Here is a 13,346-nt window from a genome sequence, read left to right on the forward strand (position 1 = left end):
ACCAGCTACTAGGCTAAATTACAGCAGGTCTTCTGTTTGTTGGGGTTATTTTTTAATGTTAAATAATTTAATAATTTAATTTTTTGAATAATTTAAATAATTTAATAATTTAACGTGATTTAAAATCACTTGGGCTGTGGAGGTTATTTCTGATACTGAAATATAATTGACAGCAAAAGACTGTACAGCGTTCCAGAGACTAACTAGGATTGCATTTTCTCCTGGTAATGCTCATAACCAGAATAAGCATAGAGACAGGCTACAGTGGTGTGGTACATTTAGACTAACTGCCGCTTTGTTATTCCTGAAAACAATTTGGTTTAAAAGAAGTGTTGTTGGAATTCAAACACAGTGTGACAGCACAGGAAGGGGAGGTTTTAGCAATAACTTGCTCTCCTGGTGGGGAAAAGCTGTTTGAAACAGGGCTTGAGAAAACAGCTGCTTCCTCAGGCAAACGGATCTGTAGTTGAGCTCAAGTTATGTTCAGGGTTTTGATCTTTTAATACTCAGATACACTAATCAAGTGGAGCCTTTGGTACCACTGCCAGATGAAACCTGGAGTTCATTTATATAATATAGTCTACACAGACTGGCTGTTTTGTTTGTTTTTTTTTTTTTTCTTGCCCTCTTTTGACGGTAATGAACGCAACGCCCAGGCCTGGAAGAGAAAGCAAAGCTGAATTTTCTTTCCTTCCTTAAATTGCCGCAATGCAGTTGGGGCTCAGAGTTCACGGGAGTAACAACTGCTGCTGAAACGGCTGAGCTCTCGCAGGGTGGGACTGTTGGAAGAGAGCTCAGGAATGTGTGAATTCGCCCCCATATGTTCCTTTCTATCAGATGGTCCCTTTACAAGTGCTTGGAAACCAAACAGAAAACATGGCCATATAGATCCCTTTCCAACCTGTGGAGTTTTTCATACAATTATGCAAGATACATGTCTAATTAAAGCATGTGGCTAACCAATGACTAAATAACAATTTAATATTTAACAGTGTTTTTTTTAAGAGATTGCCTGTGCCTTTTAGTATGCAGTTGTAGGCTGGGTTTCTTCCCTATCTTTGATAGAATTGATGGGAAGTACATTTAACTTGATGCTTACAGAATTTATAATAAAAGCATTTAGGGAGCTATACATGTAAACACTTGTACATCAAGACATTAATTGCATAATTGTTCAAGCATGGAGTGTTTGTTGCAACAGTTTCTTGATATGCAGAGTGAGTTGTCAAATAAACGGGTAAATATCCAAACTCCGATGACAATAATGATACTACTTTTTAAATTTGTGTTGCAGTTATGTTCTAATGCACAGATCTCATTGAAAATCAGATTGCTTGTTGAAAGTTTAGGAACTGAAAATTAAAGGTTATCCCAATTTTAATGGAAAGGAGATAAAGCAGAACAGTAGTCAGTTCTTTGCTATCTGTGGTAACAATAACAGGTTTTAGTATATAACGCAATACATAAGGATTTTCGGTCAAAGTGGTCAGAACAAGATCACCAGTTACACGAAATGCTCCTTGACCACCTTGTCCAAGGTCAGAACTGTGAAGCACTGTGAGCCTTTGTATTGGCTTTTGAAAGGTTATGTAGGGAGTGGTGGGGTGGGGTTGTACCTTCTTTTAATTGTGTGAGAAAACAGAGGGCAGATGCATCACACAGACAGAAGTGTGCATGTGCATCTGTATATAATATATATAGATACGTAGATATACGTACTTATGTGGACCAGGTAGCTGTTGTTTAAAGAATAGTAATATTCTTACTTTAGTTGATCTGTATTGAGTATTTTAAATAAAATGTTTCCAGATCTTATATGTTGTACAGGAAACATTTTATGTCTGTATATCTAAATATATTTATGTGCACAGAAACACGTTTTTAACATTTGTATTAGACATCTGCATGCTACAGTTCAAGATGACTTGGCCTTTATATGACTGCAGCCATATTTTTCCAAAACAAGTAGATGTTAAATGATGTCTTTGTAAATATTCCTTTCCCATTATTTTCTCTTAAAGTGAGCATTTCTTTATTTATATGTATAATATTTATATTTTTATATACATACCTGCACACACAGAGTAAGACTGTAAGTAAACATATACATTATATGCATAATATTTATATTTTTATATACATACCTGCACACACAGAGTAAGACTGTAAGTAAACCACAGGAAGTTTAAAAAAGCAGGTTTTTCTTTCATGGATCCCTTCCTACCCTACCATTGTTTTATAATACAAACAAAATGGTGGTTTTTTTTGGCTTTCAGAAAATGGATCCGAGCGGTGTAAAAGTGTTGGAAACGGCAGAAGATATCCAAGAAAGGCGTCAACAAGTTTTGGACCGTTACCACAGGTTCAAGGAATTATCTTCTCTAAGGCGCCAAAAACTTGAAGATTCCTATCGATTCCAGTTTTTCCAGCGTGATGCAGATGAGCTTGAAAAATGGATCCAAGAGAAACTGCAGATAGCATCTGATGAAAATTACAAAGACCCAAGCAATTTACAGGCAAGTCCTACTGCCATTTTATGTTCCTGTACTATTAATATTCGGGCGTACCAGGTCAACTGGGATAGACAGAACAAACACAGAAATGTAACTTGATCTAAGAGTGGTGAAGAAAGATGTATGCAAATACGCACGGCCTTGCAAAGTGTTCTTCAAAAGCCTGGTTTCTTTGCTGATATAATTGGAATATTTCTAGTAATGGATTAGATGCTAAATCAGCATAGAAAAAGTTACTCAGTGCAATGTAGTATAAAACCGACTTTCCTCAATCCTAGAATTTGTTGGACGCTTTGGCTCTGTTAAATAAATGTGAATTAACTCATTGCTTCCACAAAAAATGATATTTGTAGAAAATTAACTTGTGTGGGTGGAACTAGCTGATGGGTTCTCAGATGTTTGGACACTCCGGTGTACAAGAGCTAACACAATAATGAAATAACTAAAATGGAGATGTTTGAATCCACCCGTGAAACATATGGTACAGCTATGATTTCAACTGTGCTGTTTTATTGTTTGTTTGTTGGTACTGAATATGCATAAAATACACTAAAAATCTTGATGCTGCGAAATGTGGAGGAGGGCTGTGCATCAAATCTCAGTCACGTTCTTTGATGTTTTACTTGTAGGGGAAGCTGCAGAAGCACCAAGCCTTTGAAGCTGAGGTGCAGGCCAATTCAGGGGCTATCATTAAACTGGATGAGACTGGAAATCAGATGATTAATGAAGGCCATTTTGCATCCGAAACCATAAGAGTGAGTTTTAAAACTTTTTTTTTTTTTCCCCTCTTACAGGCTTTTCCTTAAACACTTTGTGCAGATTGCACAGATAGCTCTATATGCTAAAACACTTTTTAAAATTCTACAGGTATTTGATTAGTGAAATCACAAAAGAATTAGTATTTGTAAAGTCTGCAGATATTTTTATTTCACGAGCACCCAGCTCATATCTTTTTTTGGATCCAGTTCTGAGGTGAACTGTCTGCCAGTGGAGTCCAGGAGCTTGGACTGGAAAATCACCAGTAATTCAAAAATGTTTGAAAGTCACAAAGCAAATAATTATATTTGTGGTTCTTCCCAGGATGGTGCGATATTAAGAAGCAGCAAATTCACAAGGCCTGGTGTCAGGGATGTTGACTGCTTTTTTTTTTTTCTGATATATAGATTTTCTGCAGTAATATTTATAAGTAACACAAGCAACCATACCAGTAAACTTCGGACATCTAATTTCTGTGTGCTCTGGGTCAGATCAGGTGTCTAGTGATCTTTACTTTCTGGTTAAGTTGTGCTGGCCATGTGTTTGAATCTCTTCTAATTCACGTTCCATGGCTTTTTCTGTGAGCTCCAAATGCAGTGCTCTGTCTGCTCTGTTTATCCAGCAATGAACATCTCTTATGACAGCTGCTTCCTCAGTAACAGACAGTAAGCTTTCTTCAAATCCTTTTCCGAGATCTACTGTTGTTTTTTATTTTCTCTCTAAATCTCCCAACCTGTGTAATGCAATGACAAATGTGTTTTTAAAATCTTTGCTGCTATACTAGATAGGCTTACATTTTACAGTATTTGAGTGATTATTAATGTTTTAAAAAGTCTGAGCAAACTGAAAATTTTAAGCAATAATTTGACTTGTGTTTTACTCCTATGTATTCTCATTTTTCTCTGGCTGTGTTAGTGTATATGCATACATGCGCATATCCCACCAGTATACACTTGGTTTTCTTCTCTAGGACTCACTTTCTTAAATCTGCTGTTTCTGGGCAAAAGGAGAACTCTTAACTGACATGTTCATTATTTCATTGCAACTAGGAAAAGCAGCATTTTTTAAAAATACATTATATAATAAAAAAACCCTAAGGTAATCTTAGAAATTATTTTAGAAATCTCATTGTAATCCTATAATCTTTACCACAAATAGGGGGGGGGGAAAAAAAGCTTTGTAGTTGAGTGGTCTTAAATAATACTGTGTCTTAGCCTCTCAATATAAGTTGCTATTTGTGTTCTGTTTGGAGTGGTAATTTGCCTTTTAATGGTTCAGTCTTTCACGCCATACCGGACTGCACAGCGCCCAATAGTAACAGCTACCCAAGTTGGGTTCCACATACGAGTAGGTGAAACTTCTGGCTGTGCAGTGCAACTTCTTTCTGCAACATCTTCTTTCTTCCTTCGTTGACAATTTGCACTATCTTTTTGGGCAGTGCTAGGAAGCGGTGTTGTGTGAGCCCTTTCCTCCCTTGAAACCTACCTAACTGAACTTTCTAAAGGGATTAAATGGGTATCCACCCATGCTGGATGTTCAAAAGCTTCTCTAGCGTGACTTTCAAGTTTCAGATCTCGATGAGCAAAGCGTTATAGATGATGGGTGGAGCAGATACTTTCCTGTTTTGCAAGTTGTGTTTCTGTGTGGGAGTGTGGTTGTTCTTTTAATTGTCTATAAAATTTATGGTTGCACCCAACAGTTTTGAAAGGCAAAGTGCAGCCGGAGAGAAACTCAATATTAAAACTAGTAATTACTCCTAGTATTTCAGTATTATGTTACTTAACAATGTTGGCTAAATATATTAACTAACTAGTGCTAAGAGAAATCGTTAAAGTACTGTAAAGTGTCACAAATTTGACTTCAAACAAAATGTGTGGTCTTAAATAAAAATAAATCCCAAAATAAAGATGAGATTCACTTATTGGGAGTTGACTTCCATGTAAAAGACTGAACATTTGAAGAGGATAGCAGCAAACTTTTGGTCTGACTTCACACTAGCATAGAATTTAAATCAAATTTTATCTCAAAATAGTTGAGATAAACAGTTGTGTAAACATAACTATTTGATAGCTTCATTAATTAATAACAAGTATGTAAATACTCCATTCAGTAATTTCTAATTTTGTGCTGTTACATCACTTTACATCATATGAAAACTAATGACTGGAGATGAAATTGTTATGAGTTTTGTCCACCCTTTGTCTAAAGTAAAGTTTAGGATATACATCTTTGGAAAAAGATATCTTTTGTTAAGGTCAGGAAGGGAATAAATCTAATTTTCTCTGGTATTGGATTTTAATAACAACATCCTATGGTTCTAGACTCGGCTGCAGGAGCTGCACCGACTATGGGAATTACTGTTGGAGAAGATGAGGGAGAAGGGAGTCAAATTGTTGCAAGCTCAGAAGCTGGTGCAATACTTACGGGAATGTGAAGATGTCTTGGACTGGATCAATGACAAGGTATATTATTACCTGCCTTTACTTGAAGGGAAATTTGATGTGCTTTTGTGGAAATTTTCTATCAACAGATGGTTGCTTGAGTTCAGGTAGTCACAGAGAGCTTTTAAAGGCACCTGTACGTTTTATTTAGATTATTCATCTTGTGTAAGCAGTAGGTATGCAAACTACTATTCTTTCTTTTGCTGCCCTGAAAAAACCCAACGTTCTAGACTAAGGGAGGAAGCCTCCATGTTGGCGAGCATAGTTAAACTTACTCAATTCTTTCTTTGCTTTGAGGAGACCTTCATATTTCTCATGGTAATCAAATTGAAGTTTTCTGTAAGGGAAATCTACAACATGTACAAGCAAATGTTTTTATAAATGCTCTAAATGATCTGTTATAGAAAGTGGTCGGCCTAACCAGTAAGCAGTGTGTACGTAATTACTTAATGATTGGAATATCTTTAGATATACGTTGTAAGGACACTTGCTGCAAGAGAGCTGTTGGCTCTTGATTCTTTGAACTCTGAGGAAACAGACCACAAACCACACTATCAAGAAAAAAAAGCCACAAAATGATCATACAGGTTTTCTTAATGATGGTTTGCCATTTTGTGTCACAGTGGGTTCAAACTGTAAACCCTGCATAACTGTTACTGAGTGTGACGGTGCACTTTTCATAAAGAAATCTTGCATCAGAAGCCTACAGCAAATGTCCATAAAAAATCTAAAAATGTAAACAAATTCTAGTCACTGTGTGTACTCTGAAATAGCGTGGGCAATTATTTTGTAGTTTTAAAAGTATCGTTTCTTCTGTGCGTATTTTCTTTCAGTAATTTAGGTTGTTGTAATAGTGATCATCGTGCTCAAAACAGAAAACAGGAGAGTATAATTGGTTATATTCAATAACTTAAAAAATGAATAAAAGCAAGCAAGATGAAAAAATAATATCTGTAGTGATCTTGCATATTTTCTGCAATAATGGAAGGACATTGGGAGGGGGGTGGGGGGTAGTGGAGTTTAATGGCGGAAACTGTGGTTTTAAATCTGACTTTAGACAGAGTAACTGTCTTTGACCTATTCAAAATTAGGATGGTTTGCTTCCTCATTTTTAGTAGTGATTTTCCATATGTTATACTGAAATTGAGGGGGTTTTTTCTCAATATGATAGGAAGCAATAGTGACCTCAGAAGAGCTTGGGCAGGACTTGGAGCATGTTGAGGTTTTACAAAAGAAGTTTGAAGAGTTCCAGACAGACCTTGCAGCTCATGAGGAGAGAGTAAATGAAGTGAACCAGTTTGCTGGCAAACTTATCCAGGTAGGCATTCCCATGTGTTGAAAATCACTCTTGGCAGGTCTGGTATAACACAGCAAGCTTTTGTCTGCAACTTCCTCTTTTTCCCCCTGGTTTGGTAGCAGTCCTTCAAGCTTCACTGTACGTGTGCCTAGATCCTTGGCTATCTTAATCTTAAATGGTCATCACTTGACTCACTTGTTCTTCTGCTGAACAGCTTGAGTAACTGCCCCAGCTGAGAATGTACCTGAAAATGTGGGGAGTAGTGATTAGTAAGAGAAAATGTGATATTTTGGGTTAAATGTATTTCCCCTTGGACAACCAGGATTAATGTGTCTGCTGGTATGTCATCTGGGGCTTGATCAAGGACTGAGACAGTGCAGGAAGTATTGCGTTCCAAGACAAAAAAGATTCTGTTTACAGCCCTCTTCCCGTTGACTAATTAGTGCATAGGGAATCTTAAACTACTGCAAGAGTATTGAATGTTTATGTAGTGAAGTTTCAGGAAAACTGTCAAATTGAGTGATCATCTGGAAAGTAGTTACTATAAGTTGATCTCCTGAAAAGCAGCAGTGTTTCAAGTTTTTTGTTAATGGATGTAAAACCACAGAACATATGAAAACAGCATTTTTTCTTTGCTTGCTAGGAACAACACCCAGAAGAGGAACTGATTAAGTCCAAACAGGATGAAGTAAATGCAAGCTGGCAGCGACTTAAGGGGCTTGCCCTTCAGAGGCAAGGAAAACTCTTTGGGGCAGCTGAAGTTCAGCGCTTCAACAGGTATGATCTTGGCTGGATCTGCTGAAGTGGTGTAATGTTTGTGTGGATGTTTAATGACGCATTCAACTGCATACAGCATTATGAGAAGAGCTACTGTTGTCTCTTACGTTTTTGCTTTACTCTTCCTCATGACTTGTAGAATGAGGACCTTGTTGTTCTTGAATGGATTCTTCTTGTTCAGAATTACCTTAGAATAGTCATTCTGATTCAGCTTTTCAACACTTGGCAGTTTTGTTCATTCTTGCCAATGGCAGCTTTGCTTCTCTTTCCTCTGAGGGCTTTTTGCCCCAATTCTTTTAAGGCTCATCTAGGACAGGAGTGTTTGTTTATTGTCAGGTGGATGTCAGTCCAAATGTTCCGGAGATCTTTGAGCAGTGTCTCTGCATCCTAATTTTTATCTACAGCATTTTGAGATTTGCTGTAATTAAGTCAGAGAAGGGTCCAAAGTAGGAAATGGTACTACTAGGTGATAGTGCTCAGTGGTGCTGTAATTCCTTATTCACATCTGGTGACACCATCTGAGGAATGGCCTGCCAATATGCTTCAAAGCTTTTTGAGATTTAAAAAAAATAAATTGATTTTTTAGGGTTTTGGGGGTGGTGGTTTGTGTTGTTTGGTTTTTGGTTTTGTTTTTTTTTTTAAAGGGATGATTGTAGTTGGCTGCAGTGTTTATATATATGCATTTATATGCCAGTATGTCTGGCATACATACAGGAAAACATACTGCTTTCTTCTTTTTTCCATACAAGATAGACTGCTTTCAATTTGTGCTTTGTTTTGAAGGGATGTGGATGAAACAATCAGCTGGATTAAGGAGAAAGGGCAGTTGATGGCCTCAGATGATTTTGGCAGAGACTTAGCCAGTGTGCAGGCTTTATTGCGTAAGCACGAAGGCCTGGAAAGAGATCTTGCAGCTCTGGAAGATAAGGTACCTAAACAAGATGCATTTCACCTACAATTTAAACAAGGTAACCTGCTTGTAAAAGGCTAGAAGCTTACTCACTGTTTGTGACTGGGTTTAGGTTAAGGCCCTTTGTGCAGAAGCTGACCGTTTGCAGCAATCTCACCCAATAAATGCTTCTCAAATTCAAGTGAAACGGGAGGAGCTGATTGCCAACTGGGAACAGATCCGAACTCTGGCAGCAGAGAGGCATGCTCGCCTTAATGACTCCTACAGGTAGGAATGCTGTCATACCAAAATGACTGTTCTTCCTTATTCAAATTTGACAGAGGGCTCTTGGGAGGAGAACAAAGGATGCTGTTTCCAAAATTTGGGGATGATTCTGGTGTTTTCAGAAGCAGTCTCGTTCACTAAATCATAACTTCTTGTAGTAAAAGAAATGTTTATATGATAAATAAACACTTGCAGCTTTTAGTCTTTCTCTGGATGTGGCTCAATTATGAAAATAGACACCTTGATGTTTTAGGACACTTGCTTTTTTTCCCATCTGAGTTGATACCTGCATTTTGAAGTACATTATCTGACTATATTTTAGTTTTTGTGGGTTTTTTTAATACACATACTACAAATCTGTTCGTTATAGATTCCTTAAGATTATCTGTGAAGACAGAATTATGGTATATTGTTTGATGTATTCTCTAGAGTAAATGAAATACCTGTTTCTGCGATAGTTGCTTTGTTGCTGTAGGATTTGTCTTTGTCTAGTTTTGTTTCTATACTAACCTGGTTGTCTATGAAAAGGCATCTGTTGAGAAGCCATACTAAAAAGAAACTAATCCTAATATGGTGGTTAGTTTACATCTTTTCTGGTTTTGTTTTTCTGCTGTTCCCTCCCATGATGCAAGATTTATGGTGGTGGAGACCCACACAAGTAATCATTGTTCATTTGCTTTCCCTATCATAATCTCTTTATATCAATCAACAGCAAATTTAAAAGGGAAACAGAAACGGATCACTTTTGCTGATAAGTGTTACGCACATGCCAAAGGCACTAGCTGTAAAGGCATGCTGAAAGGAATCTGAGAATTTGTTTGTTTGTTCTAATGCTGAGGCATGTGAAGTTGAAACTTTCTGTCAGTTCCCCCCCACATATACTGTGTTGTGGTTGACAGAAGCAATCGTGTGGGCTATCTTGAAACACTCTGCTTGAGAACTATCTTTTGATTTCTGTTGTCTTCAACAGACAGGCTTGTAGTTAGGAATATTCCTTTTACTTTCAATATAAGTTATATGCAAAACGCGTCTTTGAGAAATTGATTTTTGAACTTAGCATTTTCCTAACTTTAAAAGGCTTCTTTTTTTGATTGAGAGCATATTTAGTTATTTAATATTGTGATTGCATTTTGGTATTGTCTTGTTTTATTTCTGTCTGAGGAACAGCTTTTATGTTTGTAACCCTCTCTTTGGGGTAAAGATGGAGAAACTATGCAAATAAATTATTCCCAACCATTTTTTCTTTTGCTTTCCTAAGGCTGCAGCGCTTTCTTGCAGACTTCCGAGACCTCACCAGCTGGGTGACTGAGATGAAGGCTCTGATAAATGCTGATGAACTCGCCAATGACGTGGCTGGAGCAGAAGCCCTTCTAGATAGACATCAGGAACATAAGGTATCATGGTTATACAGCCAAATCCAGTCAGCAGCACTCAAGCACTGATTTGTATGTTTAACACAGTCTCTGAGTCAGAACTGCTGATGTATCACTAGAATCCTTTGCTCATGCAACACAGTACTAGATTGCTCTCCTGATTTAATTTTTTTACTTTGTTTCTTGATAGTAGAGATACAGTAATAAGTGAGTATTTAAGAACGCTTATGATAATGTTTTATAAAAAGTAATTAGACCTGATATCAGTCAGTTGGACTAACAACTTTTTTAGTTCTCCATCAGGAGGAATTGCTGTAAGTAAGCAGAAAGAGTGTAGCTTAAAACCAGCCTTTAGTTTCATTTTAACATGTGAATTTATACTTACCTTGTAATACGTTTCATTCTAGTTTTCATGCGAAGTGTAACATATTTAAAGATAGTGGAATGTTTATCATTCAGGTGTCCAGACTATTGTCTCTGTGTTACTTTCAATAGCAGTTTTCATATTCTCACACTCTATTCTAAGATAAATTTTGGTAAAAGCTTATTCGCATCCTCTTTCGTAGGGAGAAATTGATGCCCATGAAGATAGCTTCAAATCTGCTGATGAGTCCGGCCAGGCTTTGCTTGCTGCTGGGCACTATGCTTCTGATGAAGTTAAAGAAAAGGTAAGTTGAGAGTAAGAGCTCCTAGAAGAATTTTGTCTCTCTCTTTTGTGTCCCTTAATTTAAAAATTAATTTCTTCTTAAGATCCTAAGCTGCAAAGTATCATCCCTGTAGGTTACAGGGCTTTTTTCATGTGTTTAAGTAACATGTGCTTTTCATTCTGAAATTGACAGCTTCTGCCTATCTATTAGTAGGAACTATTAGGACTATTATTACTATCTATTAGGAACTACTAGTGTATCTTTCCTCCAAAGGAAAAATGGCTTATCTAAGTTTGGGTGCACTATCAGAAGTGTCAGTAAATATTTAGTATTTCTAAATTCTAGTTTTCAAACTAGATGGGCCTCTCATGAAGTGTGTATTGAAATGTTGGTCAGTCAGACAGTTCAAATGCTGTGAGAGTGGGCCAAAGATATTTCAGAGGCTGAGAGAGCAGGATGGTTTGCTGAAGAGCTTCTCTTAAAAGTAGGTCTGCAGGCAAAAAGAATGGTTGCCTATTAAATATCTCTGTGTAGATTTAATTTGGAAAAGGAGAGGTTTCTGACTGAAGTCAGAAGGTTGTAGCCACTACTCAAGCTTCGTAAGCTGAGAGAAGACTTGCCCTGTATGAGGAGGATGATACCAGTAACAGGAAAATGATTCTTTACACCGGAGGTTGTTTTCAGTCCAGTGTCAACCACTTCTTTGGAGTCACAACTTGACTTTATATTGAGATGGCAATCAACCAGACTGTTAAATAAAATTATTATATATTCCTCTTCCCAATCCGTTAGCTGACGATCCTCTCAGATGAAAGATCTGCCTTGCTAGAGCTATGGGAGCTTCGTAGACAGCAGTATGAACAGTGCATGGACCTGCAGCTTTTCTACAGAGATACTGAACAAGTTGACAACTGGATGAGCAAACAAGAAGTGAGTGCATATCTTTGAACTCTCCAGATATGGTTGATTTTCATTTCTGGCTAGTCTTCTGTAGACTTACACAATTGGTATTTACTAGTGGCAGTGACTGCCACTAAACATGCGCTAGTGAGCAGGGGGCTGTGCAGAGTTATTTATCTGACTGCCCAAGCTGCTATGACCGTTTCCATCTAATGCTGAAACTATTTGTTGTGACACATTGGCTTGAGATTGCTTTTATGTATGTTTAACTCTTGTAAAATGCTGTTTGAATAAGAAGCTGAAAAGAATTATTCAGAACCTTTGGATATTAGAGGCATACAGGGAACACCATCCCAGTATATAATCCTTTACTTTGCAATAATATGATATGGTAAGAAGCATCACTGGCCATGCTTGAGTCAACTTAGAGCAGCTGAGCATGGAAACGTAGAAATCAATGATGTGTTTGTTGCCTTACTTTAGGCATTTCTGCTGAATGAAGACCTTGGTGATTCTCTGGATAGTGTGGAGGCTCTTCTAAAGAAGCATGAAGACTTTGAGAAATCCCTAAGTGCCCAAGAGGAGAAAATCACAGTAAGACATCTACATTAGGTGATCGCTAAATGGGCAAGAAATAAAGCAAGTAAATTTGTTGACTGGGGAGGAGACACTGCTGCAGGATGACAGAGAAGGATGGGGTTTACTTTGCAGAATGATCCACTGTTATGTGGGATGTATTATCTCTAAATGGCACGTACTGTCTCTAAAATGGAAAATAGTGAGAAAAGACAGGATAGGGATCCACTGCTGCCTGAGAGAGCTGGGTAACCCAGTGCTTGCATGTTATGCCAGCATACATGTGGATAAAGATTTGTCAAAAATCTGCACTCCTTACACATGCAAGATGGTAGTACAGATGAAAAAGGGTGTAACAATAGCTATCTTAATGGCTTTCTTTTAGTTTTACTGTGATAAACTTTTGAGAATTCATCTAAGTAAACTTGCACAAACAATTTTTATTACACCAAATAAATGGAAAACTGTTTTCTCTTTAGGCATTGGATGAGTTTGCTACTAAATTGATTCAGAATAACCATTACGCCATGGATGATGTTGCTACACGCAGAGATGCTGTAAGTATCTAAAATAGATTTGGACTGTAGACTTTAAATCATGTCCTGCTTTATTATTTGAAATGGTATAGGATAAGTCAGCAGATCTCTCCAAAAAGTACAGATACAGTGGAGGTTCTTACAAGCTCGAAGAATTTAAAAACCTTTACTTCTTTTTTTTTTTCCAGCTGCTGAGCCGCCGAAATGCCCTTCATGAAAGAGCTATGTACCGCCGTGCTCAACTGGCAGATTCTTTCCATCTGCAGCAGTTTTTCCGAGACTCTGATGAGCTAAAGAGTTGGGTTAATGAAAAAATGAAAACTGCAACAGATGAGGCATACAAGGTAAATATAAAG

At 37.4% G+C, this 13,346-nt stretch overlaps 1 protein-coding gene across 13 annotated transcripts in view; it reads left to right on the forward strand.

Moving 5' to 3' along the window:
• SPTAN1 (spectrin alpha, non-erythrocytic 1) overlaps positions 1-13,346 on the forward strand; it is a 52,522-nt gene that overhangs the window by 6,530 nt on the left and 32,646 nt on the right. For all 13 annotated transcript variants that reach the window (XR_012590091.1, XM_074609153.1, XM_074609157.1 and 10 more), the window contains 13 exons: positions 2,277-2,516; positions 3,143-3,268; positions 5,591-5,731; positions 6,882-7,028; positions 7,651-7,784; positions 8,568-8,712; positions 8,807-8,961; positions 10,217-10,352; positions 10,898-10,999; positions 11,771-11,908; positions 12,362-12,472; positions 12,934-13,011; positions 13,179-13,334. Coding sequence is in view for 12 of the 13 variants with exons in the window: in XM_074609153.1 (XP_074465254.1) it covers positions 2,277-2,516; positions 3,143-3,268; positions 5,591-5,731; positions 6,882-7,028; positions 7,651-7,784; positions 8,568-8,712; positions 8,807-8,961; positions 10,217-10,352; positions 10,898-10,999; positions 11,771-11,908; positions 12,362-12,472; positions 12,934-13,011; positions 13,179-13,334 (1,809 nt within the window). In the remaining variant the exon portion in view is untranslated. The remainder of the gene's footprint in view (positions 1-2,276; positions 2,517-3,142; positions 3,269-5,590; positions 5,732-6,881; positions 7,029-7,650; positions 7,785-8,567; positions 8,713-8,806; positions 8,962-10,216; positions 10,353-10,897; positions 11,000-11,770; positions 11,909-12,361; positions 12,473-12,933; positions 13,012-13,178; positions 13,335-13,346) is intronic.

This window comes from Larus michahellis, chromosome 15, assembly GCF_964199755.1.
Source record: "Larus michahellis chromosome 15, bLarMic1.1, whole genome shotgun sequence".
NCBI classification, from domain to species: domain Eukaryota; kingdom Metazoa; phylum Chordata; class Aves; order Charadriiformes; family Laridae; genus Larus; species Larus michahellis.